Consider the following 23085-nt stretch of genomic DNA (forward strand, 5'->3'; position numbering starts at 1 on the left):
GATAGATTAAAAATCCCCCCCCTGCGTTGGCCAGGCGGCGATCGCGGAGCTTCTGGGCAAAGGAGAATTTCGTGAATTGGGATCAGATGTTAGAAAGGAAAACGCCACGGGCTGCGTCTCGCTGAGCCGCTTGGGTGCAGTTGGTCTGGATCTGCGGCCGTGTAAATGAGAGCCCCGCTTGAGTCAGCATCCTCAGGGCAAAGCAGCAAAGGGCCTTGCGCTGGAGCGAGGCGTGCAGGGTGCTGGGCACCAACCTTGCGTCTCCTTTTGTCCTTGCAGGGATTTATCTCCTCGTCCTCTCTCAGCTCCTCCTGGAGGAGGTTCAGGTGGGATGCTAGGAACAGTTTCTTCTCCTAGAGGAGCGGTCAGGCACTGGCACTGCTGCTCAGGGAGTGGTGGGGTCACCGTCCCTGGAGGTGCTCCAGAACTGTGGAGATGTGGCACTGAGGGATGTGGGCAGTGGGCACGGTGGGATGGGGATCTTGGGGGTCTTTTCCAACCTGAGTCACTCTGTGATGTACTCAGCTTCATCTGCCCTGTGCTTGTGTGGTGGTCAAAGTGCAAGGAGATCTGCAGCCTCTTTGGAGGGGTTTGTGTGATTAGGATTTATTGCATGGTGGAACTGATGGAATCGGAAACTGGTGTCGCACTGGGACCATGCTGTGACAGCTGCCATCGAGGCTCAGTGCTGCAGCTGTGCTTTTCCTCCTCTCTTCCTTAAATCTCTCTTTACTGACACCATTGCACTGAGCTCAGGGGTGGATGAACTTGTTATTTGAGTGCACACTTGATATATTTTTCCTGCATACCAGCTTGCTCCTCTGATTTCCCCACCGCAGGAAAAGAGCTGGCAGACTTTAACTGTCTGCCTCTTGCAGGAAGGGGTCACTGTGGCTGAACGCATCAGTCCCCGCTGTCCCCATGTCCCGGTTCCCTTGGCCAGGCAGAGCCATTCCATATCCCAGCTTCATCATCCCCAGAACCGCCGCAGCCGTACAGCCCACACCAGGCTTTTCCTGGCCACAGTGGGAAGCATTAATTACAAGCTCCTAATTAATTTCCCATCTCCAACTGAAGGCCTAATGATGCAGCAGGATGTAACGCTGGGCTCTGCTGGGCTCTGCTGCCCCAGCTCTGCTGGGGTGCACCAAGGGGTGTTCAATTGGGATGCAGCACCCAGACACTGCTCTGCCCTTGGGAGCATCCTCCAGCCTTACAGGTCTGTGGGTATTTGCATGGAGCCACGCACAACGTGGTGCTTTGGAGAAGGGGAAACTGAGGCACAGAGCTGTGATGGCAGCGTTACTCAGAGCCCTGGCGCTGTCTCTTACCCCCAGGGAAAGGTGGAAAGGCAGCTGCCAGCCCCACTCCTGCTGTGCCCAGCCTGCTTTGTGCTGTGCTAGGTGTTGTAAAGCCAAGGGAATCCAGGTCCTTCTCCTTTTGCAGGGCTTTTGGTGCACATTCTGGTGCATGATGGGGACCGTGGGTCTGCACTCCAAAGAAGAACAGTGGGAACAGAAGGGGTGCACGTACCCCATGGGAAATCCTTTGTGCTGCATCATTTCTTGCCCTCCCTATGACTCCAGCTGTGCATAGGGGTGCCCACACCGGTCCCTGTGCTGCTTGGGGTGAGGATGCCAAGATGAGAGCCACCCAGGACATAAATATTTATACTTGCCATTAATTTCCATCCATTTCAATATTTTATGAGCCTAACAATAAAAAAGGGCTCAGCGCTCATTGAGACACATAAGTAATTGGGCGTTGACTGTCCTAAAGTGCTGCCAGGTGCGTCGTGGGGAGCGGTGGGTGCAGAGGTGATGGCCCCAATGGTGTACAAAATCATTTGCCCCCAGGTCCCAGCAGAGCTCTGGGGTCACCCTGGGGGGCTGTTGTGGGATTTAGGGTGGTCAGGGCTTTGAGATGTGAGATCCAACCCAGGGATGGCGCCTGGGGAGGTTGGGTGATGCTGGAGGATGCAGACTCACCCCAGGACCTTCCCCCGCCTCTGTCCCCCAGATGCTGTGGCCTGCGTGGACCCTGAGGAGTGCACCCGTGTGTGTGGGGCTGCAGTGGGCTGCTCCAACATCGCCTACCCCAAGCTGGTGGTGGAGCTGATGCCCAGCGGTAAGGTTGTGCTGTTTGCAGCCGGGTCCTGCTGTGCTCGTGGCTGTTGGTGTCCTGGCTTGGCCAACACAGGGTTGTTTAGGGAGCTTTGGGCCATGCAGCCCCCTCCCCAGTGACCCCCAGAAGTGAGACTGGGGGCTGTGGGTTGTCCTATGAGGCTGCTAGGTGTTTGCAAATCCCAACCTATGGACATGCAGATTGGGATGTGTTTCCTCTAGGACACTGGAGACATTCCCAAAAGCCAACCTATGGACATGCAGAGCAGGATGTGTTTCCTCTGGGATGCTGGGGGACACCCATCCTGCTGTCCTCAGCCACAGCCTGACAATCCCTCTCCTCCCCAGGGCTGCGGGGTCTGATGATTGCAGTGATGATGGCTGCGCTCATGTCCTCCCTCACCTCCATCTTCAACAGCAGCAGTACTCTCTTCACCATGGACATCTGGAGGAGGATGAGGCCAAGGGCCAGTGAGCGCGAGCTGCTCACGGTGGGCAGGTAGGAAGCGAGTGTTTTGGGGACAACGAGGGTTTTGGGGAGACCGGCAGGGCCAACCCAGCCCTCTCTGATCTCCTTTGGAGTTTGGGAGCTCAGCCCGGCTGCAAAGTGCTGTGGTTGCAGAAAGAAAACAAAACCCTTGGAGTGTTTTATGGATGAAAGCGCTGGAAATGAAGATGGAGCTCATGAAGTGTTTTGGAGGGGCTGAGCTGTGCCCTCCACACAAGCTCAGGGGGGTGGGCTGGGCTGCTGCCCCACGTCGCTATGGGGCAGAGGGTGGCACAGCCCCAGGGTGGTGAGTGCTGGCCCCCAGTCCGGTGCTGTGGTGCTGTGCAGTGCCTGGGGTGGCACACTCAGCTCTGGAGCATGGCCCAGCACGGTGCTGCGCTTTAGGGACAATGACAGGGAGGAAATCTGGGTCAGGGCTCTGACTGGGCTGGGCTGAGGCTGCAAGGAGGCTCTGCCGGCCCTGCTGGTCTGTGTGATTGCAGGAGGGTGATTTTTGGCACCCTCTGTTGCTGGGGGTGGGAAGATGATGGGTGTTGATCTATCTGCAGCAGCACAGCCGTCCAGATGGGCGCAGGACATGGACGCTGTTCCTGTAAAAATGGCTATAATAATACAGAAGTGCTTTTGAGAGGGTGGTGGATGGGTGTTTGCAATAGTCTTTGCCTGCCTGGGGCAGGAATTGCTGATTAAAGGTAATAAATTAGTGCAAGGGGCAATGTGTGCAGCCCTATGGCTGTGCTGAGTCAGCACCTGTGCGGTGGCACGTGGGGACAGGGATGGAGGTGACTTGTGTCACCACAGGGAGTCTTGGGATCACTCCACATTTCTTCAGCTGTTTTCCCAGGCTAAACAACACTGGGATGGGCACATCTGTAAACAGCACCCACGCTTCCAGAGAAGCTTGGCAATAGCTTTCCATGGGTACTGAGAAGATAGCTGGATGCCTGCTGGGAGCATAGCATAGGAGGAATGTTACAGGGAGGAACAAGTGCTGGTGGAGCTGCAAGGACCAGCATGGGGACATAGGATGGTTCCCATCCCCAACCTGGCCCTACGGCACCTGCACACGGGCTGTGCCCCATTCAGTTCTGTGAGTGAGGGGTTTGCTTGCCCTTGTCTGGAGCATCTCCGGAACACGCACTCATGCTGTAGGTATAGGGCAAAAGTGTTGGGATCCTGCCAGGAAACCTTCACCCTGCTCCCATGGGTGTCCTAGGGCCTCTGGGGTAGTGCTGCCCATTCCCAAGGCCAACGTTGAGCTCAGAGGGACTCTCTGTAGGGACCTGGTGCTGTGTGCAGCAGGCAGAGGGCTGGAGCATCCCCCCATGTGGTGCTGCTCGAGGGGCTGGGAAGTGCTCCCGATTCCCTGGATCTGGAGATTTCTCCTCACACCATGGCAGTGTCACCCCACTGGAAATCCCCGCTTGTGTTTTTCACTCTGTGCCAGCCCCATGTCCCACACCTGTTCCATGCCCTCCCAGCATCAGCAGTGCCATAGGGCCACCCCCACTGGGGGGTTTTTCTCCTGCCCCACGGGTCAGGGCATGCACTTTGTGCTTCCTCTTTCCATAGAACCAGGCAGGCGGCACCAGAGGGCGGCTGTGCCTGGGGAGGTGCTTTCACGGCTTTTTCTTTCTTGCTTGCTTTTTCTCTTTTTAAAATACTTCTGCTTTTCGAAATGAGCAGATGGAGATTTGGGTAATTCTGCGAAGCTGCCCGCTGTCAACACGCAGCACTGAGCTATAAATACGGCGGTGCTGAGCTGCTCCCCTGCACTGGGTACCAGCTCCTGGCTGCCTCCATCGCTACTGAGCTGACAGCTCTGTGCTTTTGGGATCTGTACTGTCCATGCTCAGACTGAGCCCAAATTCTGGGGTTTGGCAATGCTTCCTATTTTGGGATTGGAGCGAGAATGGGGAAACCTGGGGACATCTCAAGGGTGTGAAGGTGATGAGAGCATCAGTTGCAGGCCAAAATTTGCACCTGGGGCTTTTCATAGTGTTTCCCCAATGAGGTGACAATCAGCAGCCCCCAGTGCTCCAGGATGGAGCCAGCAGTGCTGTAATTACTGCACCTTGTGCAGGTTTGGTGAGACAGGGACTGCAGGTTGTGGCTCTGCCTTTGAGATGACATTTCCATAAGAGCCTAGGGGACGTGCAAGGCTCAGAGCCATGGCTTGGGGTAAGCCCCAGTGGGATCGTGCCCAGGTGGTGATACCCTTCTCTGGCTGCAGCCGGTGGGCAGGGAGGGAGTTAGCTGGGGAGGGCTCCAAGAGCGCGGTGACATGAAACAACCTCAGCCCCAGGCACGTCTGAACTGAGCCCAGACAGCACATCACGATGTCTGCCACTGCGACAGGTGAGAAACCACACGGGGCAGGAACATCCTGCCCAGCCCCGGGGGTGTCCCTGCGCTGGGCACCCTCCTGCTGCCCTCAGGGTAATGCCCACCTGCAGCATTGCTGGGCCACAGCCTGTGCCACAGCACAGCGCAGTGCCGTGCAGTGCAGGTGGGATGGTGTCTCTGTGCACTGCCGCTCACAGGGTGGTGACGGTGCTGCTGGTGGCCCTCAGCGTGGTGTGGATCCCCATCCTGCAGAGCTCCGGCGGCGGGCAGCTCTACATCTACATCCAGGCTGTCACCAGCTACCTGGCTCCTCCTGTCGCTGCCGTCTTCATCCTGGCCGTCTTCTGGCCCCGCGCTAACGAGCAGGTGAGGACAGCTGGGGGACACAGTGACAGAAACACAGCCCTGCCCACTGGACTCCGGGTGGGGTTAAGAGGGAGGAATGAGGATGGAGCACTGGAGAGGTGGGAGAGGAAATGTAGAATCATTCAAATTGGAAAAGACCTCTAAGATCACTCAACTGCTGGTCCCTGCCCACCATGCGCACTGGCCATGTGGGTATGCAAAAGGAACATGCAAAAGGCCCGGGGTGGTGTTTCTTGAGGCTGGATGGGGGGAGGAGGAGGAGGAGGAAGAGGAGGAGGAAGAAGAGGAGGATGCAGGTGCTGCCACGCATGGCCAACAAGCATGGCAGGGCTGGCAGGGGGCATCCCCTGGGAGTGAGTGCCACTAGGGATGGGTTTTGTCTGGTCGGGGTTCACAGTGCTGTGCCAAGACCCAAGGGCTGCCCATCCCTCTTCGTGGACTGTCCAAAGGGGTGGTGCCCTCTGTGGGGTCTGTCTCCTGCTGGCGTGGCCGTCCCCTTCCAGCTGTCCCCTTCTGCCCTTTGCTTTGCAGGGAGCCTTCTGGGGCCTGATGGCAGGGCTGGTGCTGGGGCTGGCCAGGATGGGGCTGGAGCTGGCACACCCCACTCCCCGCTGCGGGGTCCCAGACAGACGGCCCTGGCTGCTGGCTGACCTGCACTACCTGCACTTCGCTGCGCTGCTGTGTGCCACCGCGGGGGCTGTCGTGGTGGGGGGCAGCCTGATGACTCCCCCACCACCCTCGGACAGGGTGAGCAGAACACGTGGGCACCCTGGACCCTGCGCCCCATAGCTGCTTGTTTGGAGACATCGCTGTCTCTTGAGGTGTACCCTGAGCTCAGCCAAAGGGGAGTCCCTCTGGAGGGGGGTCAGCTTGGGGGTGTTTTTCTACTGAATCTCATCCCATTTCCAGCTGCGGAATCACACGTGGTGGAGCCTTTCCCAGGAGCCTTCCCAGCACTTCATGGATGGTACATCACAGAGATGCCCGGATGGTGAGTGGTACCCAGCACAGGGTATCCCTGGCTCTTTGCCTGTATGTATCATCCGTGCAACATGGATGCCCAGTGCCTCAGTTTCCCCATGGTCCCCATCCTGTCCCCACAATCACTGTTTGTCTCTGCCAGGCTCCTGCTCAGCTGCCCTGGGTAGCCGGCAGGCAACTGAAGGACTCCCAGCCCTGCGAGACACTACTGAGTCCCCTTTTTGGACCCGGATCTGCAGCATCAACGCCATTGTCCTGCTGTGTATCAATATTTTCTGCTATGCTTACTTTGCCTAGCCCCCTGTCAGCCCCTAGGAAGAGAGGAATAGTGGAGAAATGGGGACTTAGGTGATTATTTTTGGTCAAGTTAGGGATAACTTGGAAGCTTAAAGCCATTGGTGCAGTGAGCTGTGTGTTCTTGGGGCTGCAGATCTGACTGTGTCCTGAGGGACTGTGAGAGAGGGGGACAATGGTGGGGACAGTGAACCTTTGGAGTGGGCACAGGGGAGGCTGAGGAGGGCAGAGCAGGTGAGGCACAGCCCCATGAAGGCCATGGCATGGGTGGAAATGCTGCAGCCACACAGGGAAGTTTAATCCCAACACACTTTACTAACTCTAGATAAAAATAAAAAAAAACAAAAAAGCCACAATTTGCAGCTAATAATGGCACCAGCAGGACTGAAATCCTCCTGAGCAGCCCTTCCAGCACCCCATATCCCAGCAATGCTCCGCAGAATCCCCGAGCCCAGCCATGTCCCAGCTGACCACAGCCTTCCTGGAGCTGGGGCTGGAGGAGTTCTGGCCAGGAGCTGCCACCCATCGTGACTCCATAGAAGTTTGGATACCCCTCAATGTCACACAGCCCTCTGCTTCTTCTCATATGGGTATTTGTTGGTGCTGGAAGTGGGGCAGCCTCTGCCTCCAGCACAGCATCCACAGATGGCATCGCCGGGATCTGCAGCCCATGGGGAAAGCGTGGGGACGGGGGATTTGTGAAGCGGGGCGGCAAGGGCGGCTCACTTGTGGATGGGGTGGACGTAATTGCGGGGGAAGAAGCCAACGCGTCCATAGATCTTTCCCTGCCACCAGTTGGGGTCGGGGCAGTCCAGAACCTCAATGATGTCCCCGCGGTAGAAGGGCAGCTGGGAGCTGTCGTGGGCAGAGAAGTCGAATTGGGCTTGCACGAATTTGGGTCTTTTCACCTGCAGGGAAACCCAAAGCAGAGGCATCAAGAGTGGGGAGAGGATCCTTCATCCACCAGCAGCTTTGCAGTGGGTGGTGAGGACACTGCAAAGACCCATGCAGTGGGGCTAGGAACAAAGGAAATCCTGTCTGGGGAAATCTGGGAGGCCCCAGGGGCAAGGAAGAGCCTGGGGTGCAGGAGAGAGCCCTTCTTGATGCCATCCCACGGTCCCATGGTTACCTCTGGGCTCTGCTCGTCATCCCGAAGGAAGATCTGCTGCTTCTTGGCAATGGTGGTGGTCCTGTAGAAGTCCACCAGCTCATTGAGGGAATTGAACTTCTCCTCCCAGAGGAAATATTTGCCATTGCGCTCACGGAGCACCTTGAAGTGCTGGACGTGCTGCCCGTAGCTGCAGACAGAGCATGGATGGATGTTACTCAAATCCTTTCCAGCACTGCATGTGAAGCCAGGATCCTACTCTAGCCAGCCAGAGGTGACGGTGGCACTGGAATCCATACACCCACAAAGGGCAGGTAGGAGAACTATGGGCTGTAGGTTTGGGTGCCAGTGAGCCACAGGATCCCCCCAGTCCCAGGAGAGCAGAGGAGGCTGGGTTCCCACCTTGGTGTGTTCCTGATGGTGGCACAGTGGGGCCACGGGACTGTTGCATGTCCCCACTGCCTCCAGGGCCCCGGGCAGGGGCAGGGATGTGGCCCTGCTGGTGACTCAGGGCAGGACTCTCAAAAGGATTTGAGAGTGTTGCTCCCTTTCATTATGGGCAAGAATCTCCTTAAATGCCTAATTAGAGATTAGCAATGTGAGAAAGTGCCTGGCTGGCCTGGGGCTGGCTCCTGCATGCTGGCTCTGGGCAGGGAGGGGGCAGCAATGGGGTGAGAGCCCTGGGGGAGGCTCTGCCTATTGGCACACCTTCACACAGCCCTGGCTCTGATGCCGAAACCATCGGCCCTGGGGCACCAGGATGCTGTAGTGCTCGTCTCCAGGAATGCTCATGGAAATGTGTCCCCTGGGCTGCACTCACTTGACGGAGATGGAGAACTCCCCCGGCGCGCTCTCGCTCTCACGGATCAGGAAGGCTCCCACATATCTGCGCTTGAGGAGCAGCTCCTCCGCCACGTGCCGAGAGATCCTCCCTGCGTACCACCTGCCAGGGGCACCGCTCAGCCGCACGCACCCCACGCCACATCCCCACCCCGTGGGATGGAGACGCCGAGAGGAACCCGGTGGGAGTGGGGTCCCCATCGGGCCTGAACCCACCCACAGCATTTTCCCCCTTTGATGTGATGTCAAGGTGAGTGCCCGCTGTGTGCTGTGCTGGCCCTGCAAAGATGCTCATGCAGCATCACCAGCAGCCGTGACCGCATCCTGTTCGTCAGCACGGTGCTTCGTCCCCTGCTTCCCCCCCCATGACTCACAGCCCAATACAGAAACAGCCCGTGGGTGCAGAGCAGGAAACCCAATGTGTTGGGATGGAGGAACCAAAATGAAGTCACTGCCGGTGCAAATACCACAAATTTAGGAACACCAGGCACTGGGGGAGACCCTTTGCTATCTGCTGAATCTACTGTAGTTATGCCCAACCCACAAAGCTGAGCCCAAAGAAGCTGTGGGGTCTGCCCCTGCTCTGCCCCAGCACCCCACAGCCACAGCCCTAAGCAGATTTTGCTATGGCATTAAAATGTGATTTACCCAGGGATGATGGTACATAAAACACAGGTTCAAACTGAGGATGGATTATGCCAGGCTTTAATAACACACTAATGGGATTGTGTCTAATGCAACTGTAATCCCATAATTCTTTGTTGTTCCCTGTAAATTATCATTTATATAGTAGGCAACATGGTACAGGGATAGATTTCTGTGTACCCTGGGTATGGGTTCTCTTCTGCCTCCTACTGCCTTCAGTGACAATGGCAGAAGGACCTGGCAGAGCCTGGCATTGTCACCCTGGCATTCTGTGCCTCAGTTTCCCCATGTGCAGGGCTTTCAGCAGCTGTTTGGGCACCAGGACACAGGGTTGGGTCACTGCCTGATGCTGGCAGGTGACATCATGGGGCAGAGCTGGTACTTACGGGTGGGGTTTGACTTTGATGTAGTTTTTGGGGACAAAGCCCTCGCAGCCATACAGCTCAGCCTTGTACCAGTTCTGGTCATCTTCCATGTTGAGGATCTGGGGCGGGAGAGGAGCAGGGAAGCATCAGCCCAGCCGCCATCCCCATGGCCCTCCACTGCCCCTGTGTAGCTGTCCCAACTCACTCCTAAAATCTGGGAAAACGGGGTTCTGGTGAAGGCAACACATTTCACTGCTCACCCCATGTTGAGGATTGGCTCACCATGGAGGTTCCCAGCATCCCCCCGAGCCCCCAGCCAAGGAAAGTGGTAAAACCCATACCCACAGGGGCCTGGCTGCAGCCAGCAGCAGCATCCCCTGGGGCAGTGGCAGCGTAGGAAGACGGTCCCGCTGCGAGCAGGAGGGCTGTGACACCCATTTCCGCACAACACCAGTTTCCAGCCTCCCACGCAAGGGCCCTGGGGCTGCTGCACAGCTGTGCAAACAGGATCTGAAACCCCGGGGCTGCGGGGAAAACACGCCGGGGAGACAGAGCCGGGGCTGTGCATGGCTCCTGGTGCCCTCGGTCCCCCCAGTTGCTGGTGGGGTGCCACAGATTGTATCAGCCCCACGGAGAGGAGCAAGCAAAGGGGCAGGGTGCCCGTGACCCCAGTGCAGGGCTGTGGGTTCTGGGGATGTTTTGAGGCTCCCTGAGGCTTTGGGGGTGCCAAGGTGGCAGCTGAGTCCTTTCTGAATGTTATGCCCAGATGGGGGTTTGGGCTCATGGTCCTGCCGATGGGTTCCTGTAGCTGTGGAGCAGGGGAAAAACAGGTTTCAGCCCCAGAGAAAAGCACAAAATCAGGTGCCACTGATGCCCCAATGGCCAGGGAGGCCTTGTGCCGTGCCCCAGCCAGGACCTCACCGGGGATGTGTCCTGTGGCATGGACAGCTGGTACCTTCCACTGTTGTGATGCTGCTCTGCACCCCAAACTCATCAAAAACAACAACTTCTCCTCCACAGAAAGCCCCAAACAGGAGACAAACATCTGCAACAAAAACACCCCGTGTACCAACACCGTCCTCCCCAGCCTCTGTCCCCCCGTACCTTCAAGGTGTCCCCTTTCTGGAAGGGCAGTTCATCCTTCTCCGTCGTCTGGAAGTTGTACAGAGCCACCGACTCCATGCTGCAGGGCACGAGCGGGGCCCTGGGGCTCGCTGCCCCACGGCACGGGGCTGTGGGGCCTGGGGCGGGTGCTGCCGGCAGGCAGGAAGCCGCACTGATGTCACCGTGTTACCGGAGCAAAGCAGCGATGTGGTGGGTGGGATGCTACCAGGGGGCACAGCCACACAGACTGGGAGGGATCCAGATGTACGGCGGTTGTGTCGAGTGGCTGTGGGATTCTGGAAGAAAATTGGGTAGCGATGGGATGAGGATGCAGGTGAAGTGCTGCAAGCCGATAGACAGGGGAGTCTCTGATATCTTGTAAGGGCTGAGCTGCTGGCACTCAGTGGAAGGATTCTCAGTGGGAATGGCTCTGTAAATGTGGGGATAAAATCACAGAGGGTGGGATGGGCAGAGGCAGAGGTGAGCAGGATGGTGCACGCAGCTGATTTATTTGGAAACCAGACTAAAATCAACATGCTGTACCCGTAGTGCACCCAGGGGGGCATGGCTCTGACATTCACAGCACCGTGCAGCCTTCCTGGAGCACGTGTGTGCTTTGGCATGAGGTGCACAGAAAATGCACTGGATGTTGGTTTTGCTTTGCAGTGAGGAATTTAGAGGGCACAGCTGTGGTTCAGTCCCTCTTGTGAGCTCAGTGTGGGGAATTGCTGCCATCTGATTGAGGAGGGATGAGCTGTGATGCTCAGCACCCATGGGGCGGGGTGCCCTGCACCCGGTGATGCTCCAGTCCCTGGCTGCTATCCCCAGTATATCCTCGGTGAAAGCAGGGAGGCCACGGGGCCGTGGGAACGGGCTGGGTGTCACAAGGAGGAGGGGACATGGTGAGTTCTCTGTGCAGTCACCACAGCCAAATGGGAAAATCTCCCAGGGGGAGAAGACCAGAGTGGGATTTTGGCCCCAGTGGAGCCATTTTGGTGCCCGGCTCCTTGAAGTGTTGGACATGGAGCGGTGCACGAAGTCATGCCGCCGCCCAAAAGGACAGTGGGTGACAGGGGACCTCGACGCAGCAGCCGAGCTCTGGACCGGAGCAGGATTGGGTCCTGCCAGCAGATGGCAGCAGCATCCAGGGGACACTGGGGACACCGGGGACTAGGGACGTTGTGGAACGCCGCCCTGCTCACTCCAACCCTCCTGTCTCCATGTCCTCGTGCATATGGTGCGGTTCTGGTGTTTCTTTCCCACGTGCACCCAGGAGATGTCACCCCATGGCCGTGAGCATCCGTGTTCAGCGGAATCAGAGGTGCCTACCTCTGCCTCTTTTCCTGGGAAAATCCTACTGCCTGCTTTTGAGCAGCCCCAAACCCCTCCATCCTACTCTTGCCCCATTCCAGAGCCCCCAGAAGGAGTCGTGGCCCCATGGTGCCCAGCTGCAGGTCTGTGCTGGGTTCCTGCAGTGCTCAGCTCCAGGAGGCAGCACTGACCACCTGTGGGCCTGAGCCAGCCAAAAATCCCAAAACAAGGGGCTTTCCTCCCTCTCACGTTCAGTTATGAGTGCCAGAATCTGCAGCCTGAAGCAATGTGCATGGTGCTGCATACAACAAGCATCGTCCTGCCTTGTGAGGAGACCCCAAGGGCTGGAAAGGAGAATGTGAGTATCATCATTAATCCACACCCACCTCTCCTAGAAAAAAGGAGAAATCTGTGGCCCTGGGGACAGGCAAAGGAGGGTGCCATTGGTGCTGGCATTTCCCATTTGCCTTGGCACATTCAACCCTAGATTGCCCAATCTGCCAAGTGTGTTTCATCAACATCCTGTGTTTACATGGCTACAAATTCCCTTCAGTCAAGGAAGGAAGAGGAAGGAGAGAGCCTCTTCCCCTTCTGCTGTGTGATGGGGCAACCCCCGGCCCCAGGGCTCCTCACTCTACTCCAGCCCATGGCGCTGCCTGGAGAGGCCTGGAAAGTAGAGTGGGTCCCCTTGCCCATGGTATTGATGGGATGTGAACTGGGGGCCCTGTGGGTGGGATCCTGGCAGTGGGGTCTCACTTTTGGTACTTGGTTTTGGGGTGATGGGTGCAAGCAATGCTGACGCCTGGCTCTGAGGTCAGGGCTGTGATGGAGACTCGTGTGGTGGAAATGGCAGCCACTAATGAGTTAGCCAGCAGGGCCCCAGCAGCTGAAGGCTGAGTGCTCCCTGGGACCTATAAAAGGGGATGGAAGCCACCAGCTGGATATGGATTGGTGGGAAGGGCAATCATGTGTGCTGACTTTAGGACTTGCTGCCTTCCCTAGCTGGCTGCTTTCATCCTGACCTGCTTTGGGCTGTGTGAGCAACACCGTGATGTGCCAGATGGGCAAGCTTGACAAAGCTTTCTGCTGAGTGCTGCTCTGGAAACGTCTGACACAGGCTGCTGGGGTGAGGAACAACAGTGGCATTCATCTCCCACCTGGAAGCGTTCAAGGACTGTAGAGATGTGGCACTGAGGGACGTGGTTGGTGGGCATGGGGGGTGAGATGGAGTTGGGCTTGGTGATCTGAGAGGTCTTTTCCAATCTTAATGATTCTATGAAAGGGAGAGGAGTCAGAAGGATCCTGAGACATGCAGCCACAGGGAGGGCATAGAGGCTGCTTGAAGGAGGAATCTGCTGCAGAGGAAGTTTTCTTGAGGAGCAGGAAACCTCTGCAGTGTGCAGAGGGTTTGTGCTAGGGAAATGCTGCATGTGTGCTCGCATCCTGGCACAACCTGCCACGTGAACAGCGTCTGAGAAGCTCCCTCATAACAGGGACATCTGTTATTTTTCTGGGATTTAAAAAGAGAAAAGCCAAGCGTGAAGCCCTGTGCGTAGGTGAGGGGATGCTGTGCTGCGGTGACTCAGCGGGGACGTCTGCGACTTCTGAGAACAGAAATGGTTTCAGAAGAAATTGTGAATGATGGCTCGCACAGGGGAGGCTGCGCTCTCAGTCAGTCCAATTTTGGTTCCTCCTTAGGGCTGGCCTGTTAACAAAGAAGTTATTAATAACCAATGAAGCCCATGCTCACGTCATGCCTTCCTCTGGAAGTGTGGCAATAGCTGCTATGGTTCCTCCCTTAGCACCGTACCCAGCTCTGCTGTGGCTGAGCAGATGCCTGTGAGAGCAGGGCTGGATGCAGGCACCCATGTGGGGCTGTATGGGGGAACGCATCCATGGGATGTGGCACGGGAGGCGGGGACGTGGCGTCTATGGACGCAGGAAGGCTCAGGACTGGGGACAGCAGTGGTGATGGCTGAGCCCATTGCACTGTGGGGCAGAGGTCTGATTGGTGCCAGGGCAGATATAGACACTGGGGACAGCCGAAGGGAGGTGTTCCCTCGCTGGGGATGTGCATGTGGCTGCATCCCTGGCCGGGCAGCGGGGATCTGCTGGAGTGGTGCCCGCAGGGTAATTCTCTGGGTGCCGGATGCACCGTAAAAACCCTGAGAGAATCCAGGCACTGTGCTGCTCCTGAAACTGCCTATTGAGGAGGGAGATGAGAAGGACAAGAGGGAGGAAGCGGAGGGAAGGCACAGCACTGAGGCCTTCTGTCTGGCCAGGGCGGATGCAGGTGCAGCTGTGGATTCCCCGGGTGCTCCAGCTGCTCTGTGCCACCCTTTCCTGTGGGGATGGAGCAGATGCAGACAGGAGTTCCCCCTGGCTCAGCTTTTGCCGTGATTTATTTCTGCTGCAGCATCTGGGGCAGCCGCTTCTCCTGTAATCTGGGCCTCAAGGTGGGGATTCTCTGAAGCCTTGTAAAGGCTTGAGACCTCTCAGAGGTTTGCATGACCTTTCTCCCCTCCCTAGCTGCCCTGCTTCAGGAAAGGTTTGAAATTTCTGCTCAGCCTGTCATCAGAGCATTCTAAAATGCACCACGAGCCTCAGAGGGGAATCCACACGCGTGGCCTCTGCTTCTGTAGAAAACCCAAAAAGAGCTGCCTTGTGCCATTTCCCAGTGGTGCTGGTGCCTGTGCAAGGCAAGAGAGAAGAGTGAGCAAAGGCTGCAGGAGGCCACAATAAAATGGATGGATCTTTCCCAGGACAGTGTCTGATTGTGATTTCTGACACAGTGGCTGTGGAAATGCAGAGTAATGGTGCTGAGGTCTCACCAGACATCCGCCTGCGTGGGTGAGGCAGGATCTGGTCTGAGCAGAGCAAGGCAGCAGTGCCTCTTTTAGCAAATGCTATGAGCAGCACTCGCACATGGCAATGAGAAAGCAAGGCAGTGCTTCCCCTAGGAACTCTCATGCAGAGTTGGAAATGGCAGGGTTTGCTTCTATTGAAAGGTTGATGGGATTCCCAGGAATTTGAGGACATGGGACAGGATGGCACAGGAGCAGCGTGGCTCCAGGGTTTCAGCATGGGGGCTGCAAGGCATGGATGTGAACGCAGGCTGTAAAATGTTTCCTGTGTAGGTGTCCTTGTAGCATATGCATACTCAGAGATGCATATGAAATATGTAGCAAAGTATATGCAAAACACTGAGTCTGTGTTATACAGAGTATTCCTTCCAGCTGGGCGTTCCTTTCAGCTCACCAGGCAGCAAGCTTCTGAAATACAGATTTACTGTCTTCTTCCCTTTCTCTTCCTTTCTCAGGCTGAAAGAGGAACTGGTTTTGATGTTGGCTGGCTTTGTGTTTAGCCGGACAGCACCGGCTGACTCCCTGCTCTCTGTAGGCTTTGCCAGCTTGCTGGCTCAGGGATGGTTAGAACCAAGTGCCTTGGGCACAGTCTCTTCTGGGAGACCCTCAGAAGTTACCAAGGCGTGGGCTCCAGCCCTGCTCCATCCTGGCACCTGCCTTTTCACCCTCTGAGGACTGACCCTAGGTCTGTAGCCCAAGCTGTATTTGTTCGCTGCTGCCTAAGCCGGATCAGCGACAGCCTCCAGCAGCACAGCTGCACTGTTCCTGGCTCCCCGGGGCAGAGGCATTCACCGGCTCAGTAAATCATTTTAGCATGTGTTTAAATCTGCCGTGTAGGACAGGCTCTGAACACCACCCCGGGTGCTGAAGGCTGAAAGGCATGCCACCTGTATGCAAGGCTGAGGCAGCCTCGAGGATATGAAACATGCCAGCTAATGGAGTCTGGGGAAAGGCACACACAGACAGCTTTTGGGAGCAGCCTGGGACAGTCCTGCTTGGGAGAGTTGGGAAACAGTCTGTGGATGCTGTGCTTTGTCCCAGCTTTCAAGTAGGACACTTGGGCAGGTTTGATGTACAGAACTGTAGGGCAGCATATGGGAAACCAGCAGTTGTCCTGCTCAAAGCAGTAGAGTCCAGTGCAGAATCACAACGCTGGTAGTGATTAATGGTGAATTGGTGAAGACCAATTGACCAGCTTTCAAGCCCTGCCATGTAGATATCAGCACTGTTCTTCCAGCCAACTGGTGACCATGGGGGATATTCAATACATGAGGCAGCTGAGGCTTTGGCTTTCACACTTGCTGAGCAGGTTAATCGGTTTGTGCATCTCTGCAAAGGCCAGTTTCAGTATTGCTCAGATCTGTTGTGGCTGTGACAGTTTGCACACCCACCATGTTCACGCAGTGATGTGCAAGCACAGAAAGAGGCTTCTCGGGACAAGAAGGAAGCCTCCTGTCTGCAGAAGCTCTGCAGCTATTTCTGATTGAGGTTAAGGCTGTGGTTTGTACTCCAGCAGAAGCACTGTGCACAGCCTGTTCCCAGTGGCTCCGGCACTGGCCTTGTCCCTTCTCTGATCAGGAAAGAGCAGGTTCCTCTGCCTTCCTCCAACGCTTACAAGGTCAGGGTGCAACCTTATTTCTGCCCCTCGTTCAGTCTTTAAGAATGTGGAAGCTCGTAGGAGTATTAATTACAGCTGATTATATATAACCAGCTTGGCCAGTCATTGTGCCCAAATGGCTACTTCAACAGCCAGCCACTGTGGGAGATGGAGGTTGCTCATACAGAATTCAGCTCAGCCAAGGGAACCCTCTGGTCCAGGGGCTGGCAGAGCAGTTCAGCAGGATGGATCCATGTAGCAGCTCAGCCAAATAGTGTTAGAATTGACTGTGCTCTGAGAATTTCCTGCCTGCAGTGCTGTGCAGTGTGTGTGCTTTGGAGCCCTAATGGATTGCCATGAATCTCTCCCAGCCCAGATGGTGAGTTTTTAATCTGCTTGGTGATTACACAGGGAGTGTGTATTTACAGCTCTGAGCTGCTCCTTGGTGTTTGTATTACGAAATCACCTGGGAGGACCTGTTGAGGGTGAGATGCTCAGTGATCAACCAGCTAAGAGTCGTGACCATGAATACAGATGTGAAAGTTGCAACTGGATTTGTGAGCCTGAGAACTGAGGAAGTCAGTTGCAGAAGTGGGAATCAGAAACCTCGAAACTGGGCCAAGTAATTAAGCAACCAGCTGGGTGCTGTGCAAACGCAAACCAAACAGACAGCCCTCAGTTTTCATTTGTCAAGGGAAAAACCACGAGATTTTCAGCTGTGATGTTCAGTGATGGGCAACCAGCTGTAATCCAGGGGCTCAGTAGCACTGCCAAAAATCCCTTGGTTTAAAAGAGACAAAGCTCAAAATGCCTCCAGTTTGCCCTGCTTCTGGAGTGCTGTCCTGCATTAGTATGACATTTCTGCACTACCAGTGGCTGTAGATTTGCACTGTAGGTATTATAAAGCTTTTTTTTCTCAGGGCTATAAGCAGATGTGACATTGCTGGGTGCTTCAGGAGAATTTCACAAAAGGAGCTCCCATGGACTATCTGCTGCATCAATTCTCTGTATACGAGTGTGATTACACCTGCTTCAAGTCTTTCTACCCCTAATCATTCCCAGTAAGGGGCAGACGAATCGATGGGCTTACCCCTTGTGAGCAAAGCACTGCTCTTCTCAAAGGCTCTGCGTTTTGTGCTTGAATATGAAACACTTTGTGCTTGGGTCTTCTGACGTGGCTATGGCCATGCAAGGAGCTGACACTGCTCTCGCCTGATACTTGGTTGTATGTGTTTCTGATCAGAAGACTGCTTTTCCCTTGCTCTTGTCTTAGTGTACAAAGTGTATTTTTCCTTCCTCAGCAATCTGCTCACTGTCACACGCTGGGCAGTGCTTGGGCCAGCAGCACAGCTCCTCCTGCTCTTCAGGTGTTTGCCTGGCAGGGCAGCCTCTTCCAGAGCAACATCTGGGAGGAGCGAAGATGATCCGTGGCCACGTGAGATCCTTGCACAACAGCACACATCATCCTGCACTTTGGCTGCTATTATGACGCCCAGATTGGGCTGCAGATAGGCCTGGAGCAAAAGGGAGGTGATGTTCCTTGGGTGGCTGCTGGAATGATAAAGGAGCACGGAAGGGTGATGTCGTTCATCAAGCCTTTCCTGGCAGGAAGTGCTCTCATCGGGACAAGGAGGAAGTTGAGAGGGACGGCATGAGCTGTGCTGACCGCAGGGGAATCCGTGTCCTCCAGCATGGGCTGGAAGGCTCTGGCCTGGGTCAGTGGAACCAGGCAGTAGCAAAGTGGCCAATGTCACAGCAAATGTTCTGTGTCTTAGTCTGACAGTAAAAACCGTGCAGACAGTCCCAACAGGGGAGTGCTCCCAGCCTGGAACCAGGCAGCACAGCCATGCTGGTTATGTCTGATCAGAGTAAAACCTCCTGTCCTCTCCTTTCTGCTGACACAACTGTTTCTCTGACCTTCTCTGCCGAGCTGGTTCAGAGAGCTCAACTGGCTCCAACGCAATCCTCCTCCCCAAAAAGTGATTAGCTCTCACCACAGATGGTGTTAGCCAGTGCTGGAGGTAAGGAGGGAATGGAACCAGGTGGCTGGGGGTAGTGGAAGAAGGGCAGGAACTGCAGCACCCTGACCTGGGTCAACTGAAACTTACGGAATTCCACCCCTCAGTGGGATTTAGAGTAAGCAATGTCTTGGTTTCTCAGGGTGGCACGGGGAGAAACTGTACCTTCAGAGCAGTAAGGAGAAAGGCATGAAGGAAGGTGCCCGCAGAGGAGAAGGGCTTTAACTTCTGAAGAAACACAGCACTTGGTAATTACTACAACTAAGTACATTTCAAACATCACCACCTCGCGTGCTGTCAGTGCATATTCATTTCAAGAAAAACAATGTGCTGGGCTTGCATTCTCTCTCCTCTTTTCATGAATCTGCTAACGTGTTCAGAAAAGGTCTGTTCCAAAAGCCTGCATTAGAGGTGTATTAATTTTGAGCTTGTCAGAATGAATGTTTGCACTGGAAACAAGTTTGTGTGCATCACAAATGAAACTAAAATCGTCACACTGGCCATAAGCGTGCTCTATTCTGATTAAACTTGGGTTATTTCCAGCTGAACTCAGGCAGGGTTTTTTTGGGGCACGTTTTACCATTTATTTTTCTGATTTTTTTTCCCTGTAACTACGTTTATTCCGAGTATAGAAGATGTTTAAAGAAATTAACCTAAGTACAATAGGAAACAAACTTTTATTTTGGTCTTTATTTTAGGCAAATTTTGTACGCGTGGTGCTGCAGACCCTGTGGCTCTGTGTGCACAGGTACCAGCATAACTCAGACTTGGAGTATTTCCATGAAAGGTTCATGAATCCAGGAGAGAATAATCTGAGGTGAATATCACTTGGTGTAAATCTGAATATTTTCCATATCACTGTCATGGTGTGCAGATGGCTCAGAAAATTGAGAAGAGAGCCTGTGTGTGTTGAGAAATGCCTTGATTCTTTGGCTCTGAGGACAGCAATGATTGCATTTGCCCATATTCTCATTTAATTAGCAGATTTACAAAGCTGGGCACTAAAGGGACTCGAGTCCTTATTTACCCCCTCGTCGTGAAGCATCTGACTTCCCAGGGAGGCTGAGAAATGCCAGCTCCCACTGGGGTCAGTGTGAGTGGAGGATGCCTCATACACCAGGCAGCTTCTTCCTTGTCTGCTTAATACAGAGTTAAATGCTGAGCATTAAACACACCTTCATTAGATGATGCTAATCTATTTTTGAATTGATTCCTTTGAAGACCTATAGGTTAAGAATGGGAAGGGAAATTGGTAATGGAACAAAAATGACTGTGATTGAATTGCATGCAGCTAGAGCCATGCATCAGTATAATGAGATTCAGTCTTGTTTGGTTACAAATGCTGGAGACAGAAGCAGAAAATGTGATCCACCAAGCCAGCTCTCAGGAAATGAGAAACAATAGAGTGAGGAAATCAAATTTCAAACTGCAGAGATATATTTATCGAGTTTTCCTTATAGTTTTTTTTGCAGAGCTTTTCGGCATTCTCAGTGCAGCTCTTTTTCTGTATTTTTTTTTTCGGCCAGCCGACATATGGCAGGAGGATTAGATCACTGCAAAGCACTGTTATTTGTGACCCATTTGTTAATGCGGGGCGGGGGTCACTGAGAAGAGACGAATGTACTTGTCATTGTTCTGTGCTTCTTGAGTGCTGTTCCTGTTGTCAGTCACACCGTGGCCAGACATTTGGAACAAACTCATTAGCTAATTAGCGGTGTGCTCAGCACCACGTGGTGGCAGTTGCTGTGTGGGCGATGCTCACGTTATGGCAGTGGAAGGCTCTCCTGGGGCTCCTTGGCAGCCACGTGGCTACATTAGCTCGGGGGGCAGCCATGGTTGGGGCAGGCTGCGCCTTGGCTGTGCTGGGAGAGCCTCCTGCATGCCCAGCATCACGCTGCAGCTTTCTCCTTGTCTTTCTGCTTCTTACGATGCGAAGGCCCCTTTCCTCCCACTCACTGCCTCCATCTGCCTTCTCCACGTGGACTGCTCTGCTGCTGTAGCAGTTACTGGGGAGACGCCGCGGTTATCGCCTTCTGATGCTGAACTCACTTTGCAAATAATGGCCTTGAACTCCGGCTCTGCCAACGGGGCTGAAATGTGTGCTGTGAGCAACTTGATAGAATGTCATGGGTCAACATCCAAGGTGTGGTGCAGCCTGTTCAGGGAGGACAGGACTAGAATAGAAAGCTTGCCAAGCTGGCTTCTGGCTTTAAAATCACAATTAGCTGCCGGCCGAGGCTAGTGTGCAAGAAGAATTTTAGATCTGCTGCAGTGAGTCTGCACTCACTGCAGTGTCCTCAGGATTGTCCCATTGCAGCCTGGGCAAATCTCTCTTGGTACAGCTGTAATGACCTGGGGAACCTGGCCAGCCTAGCACTGACACAGTTTAAGGTGTTAATACAGCTCTAGTAAAAAAAAAAAAAAAAAGCCAACCCTTAATCTCACTCAGGCAGCTTGTTTAGCCTGTACGGAGTGGCTTGATCAAGTTGACAGAAAATGCAGTAGTGTTGATACAGGTGTGCCAGCTGCAGGAATTCTCTGCTGGGTTTGTTTATTTGTACACTTGAGCTGCAGGCACAGCCCTGGAGATGCCTGAGATGGAGCTGGAAGCATAGGGGAAGCTCACACCTGTTTCTGAGAGATCTGTCCAGAGGTGAGAGAAAGTTAGATAGGAGAGAAGGCAGAAGGTACACTCATCTTCTGCACATTTTACTTTAAACAAGAGCTTTCCTCTTGTTCTTCAGAGCTGTCAGCACCTAATCGTTAGGCTTAATGAACATGCATAGAAACACTAGCTTTCATTCGTTGCTGTTTTTTCTAAAGACAAAAAGCGGGAAGTATTCTTTCAGCTCCTGCTGACAGTGTCAGATGCTTGCAGATGCTTTGTTTTCTCACCCAGAATTTCATTCTGCTGGACTCCCCTAGCTCAAGGTTAACAGCTAAACTATATCACAGCTAGCTGCAGACTTGGTTCCCCAACTACCAGATGGTATTTGAAGCATTTCGACTTGCAGCATTTCTAAAACAAGTTGTTTTTAATGCAGCTTACCCTGTGCTTTGCTGCAGTCCATGTCCTTCTGTATTTAAACCTGGATCTGTCTCAGACTGAGGTCAGTGGGAATTCTGCTACCAGCTCCGAGGGACGAAGTGCTGGGCTGTGAGTTTGCGGTGCTTCTTTCCCTTGGAAAGCAATACCTTATAAACTGAGTTTTGCTCTGTTTCCTTTGTTTTATTGTGTTTAGTAAGGCGAGATTGTTCAGGAATTTGGGTTTTAAATGAGCAGTCTTGCTACCTGGAGCCAGCTGTAACATGTCCCTCCCAGCCTCTGCTGACCTTTGCTGTCTCCAGTACGGCCACGTCCCATTTCCTCGAATTGTCCCACAGCTTTATGATAGGAACAAACACTCAGAGAAGCACGAGGAGACCACTGACCTCCTCCAGCTCGTGATCCTGGGCACTGTGTCCCCAACAAGGGAAGGCCATGAGCTACAGGCTGCCTGACTCCTGCTACCACAGTCCTTTCTGCATCCAGCTCCCCTCAATGTGACCACGAAGGCCTCAGTACAGCCCCCACATGAAGTGTCTTTAAATCAGAAAATGTCATTAAAAATATTGTTTGTTATTATGTTGCCTAATATAATAAGGAGGATAAGAGTGGTGAATTGGGATGGTTGGAGGTGATGCTGAGGGCAGTGCAGTGACCACGGAGGTCTCGCTGCAGCCCCACATCATCACCCTGAGGCGTACCTAAATACAAAAATGTAGTTTAAAAATACGTATATATTTACTATTATATTGCTAAGTTTGACACGAGGAGGAGGGGGGGGTCTTGATAGATGAAAAGCTTAACATGAGCCAGCAATGTGCCCTTGCGGCACGAAAGGCAAATGGTATCCTGGGCTCCATCAAAAGAGGGGCGGCCAGCAGGGACAGGGAGGTGATTGTCCCCTTCTACTCTGCTCTTGTGAGGCCCCATCTGGAGTATTGTGTCCAGGTCTGGAGCCCCCAGTACAAGAAAGACAGGGAGCTGTTGGAGAGGGTCCAGAGGAGGGCCATGAAGATGGTCAGGGGACTGGAGCGCATCTGCTATGAGGACAGGCTGAGGGAGCTGGGCTTGTTCACTGCAGCCTTTCAGTATCTAAAGGGAGCCTACAAACAGGAGGGGGGGAATCAACTCTATGAAAGGGCTGATAACTGCAGGACAAGGAGAAATGGTTTTGAGGGAGGGGAGATTTAGGTTGGATGTAAGGGGGAAGTTCTTTACAGAGGGAGTGGTGAAGTGCTGGAACAGCTGCACAGAGAGGCTGTGGATGCCCCATCCCTGAAGGTGTTCAAGGCCAGGTTGGATGGGGCCCTGGGCAGCCTGGTATTAAATGTGGAGGTTGGTGGCCCTGCATGTGGCAGGGGGTTGGAGATCAATGAGTCTTGAAGTCCCTTTCAGCCCGGGCCATTCTGTGATACCGTGAGAAGAGCGGTGGACACGGACGGTTGGAAGCGATGCCGGCCCGGCCGCCCCCCGAAGAGGAGCGGAGCGCGGGGCCCCCAGGACGCGGGGCGCCGCCCGCCGCTGCTCGCTCTCCATCTCCCGCCCCCGCTCTTTCCCCGCCGCGCCCGG

At 54.3% G+C, this 23085-nt stretch overlaps 2 protein-coding genes across 3 annotated transcripts; one reads left to right on the forward strand and one right to left on the reverse strand.

The window, feature by feature from the left end:
• Positions 1–172: 172 nt before the first annotated feature.
• SLC5A10 (solute carrier family 5 member 10) lies at positions 173–6776 on the forward strand. 2 transcript variants are annotated; one of them, XM_085237516.1, is made up of 7 exons: positions 173–326; positions 2020–2127; positions 2472–2622; positions 5175–5343; positions 5875–6090; positions 6253–6334; positions 6467–6776. In XM_085237516.1, the coding sequence occupies exons 2-7, from the start codon at positions 2118–2120 to the stop codon at positions 6619–6621; spliced, it is 783 nt and encodes a 260-aa protein (XP_085093642.1). In that variant the 5' UTR covers positions 173–326; positions 2020–2117; the 3' UTR covers positions 6622–6776. The 2 variants fall into 2 exon arrangements, with proteins under 2 accessions (XP_085093642.1, XP_019476115.2); XM_019620570.3 differs by lacking the exon at positions 173–326 and having other exon boundaries at positions 1952–2127.
• A 137-nt stretch (positions 6777–6913) lies between these two features.
• Positions 6914–11105, reverse strand: GRAP (GRB2 related adaptor protein). The gene is made up of 5 exons (XM_010719553.3): positions 10681–11105; positions 9598–9695; positions 8547–8669; positions 7748–7916; positions 6914–7526 (listed from the first exon to the last, which is right to left on the reverse strand). The coding sequence occupies exons 1-5, from the start codon at positions 10756–10758 to the stop codon at positions 7341–7343; spliced, it is 654 nt and encodes a 217-aa protein (XP_010717855.1). The 5' UTR covers positions 10759–11105; the 3' UTR covers positions 6914–7340.
• Between the last annotated feature and the right edge of the window lie 11980 nt (positions 11106–23085).

Source organism: Meleagris gallopavo, chromosome 16 (assembly GCF_905368555.1).
Source record: "Meleagris gallopavo chromosome 16, MGAL_WU_HG_1.1, whole genome shotgun sequence".
Taxonomy (NCBI): domain Eukaryota; kingdom Metazoa; phylum Chordata; class Aves; order Galliformes; family Phasianidae; genus Meleagris; species Meleagris gallopavo.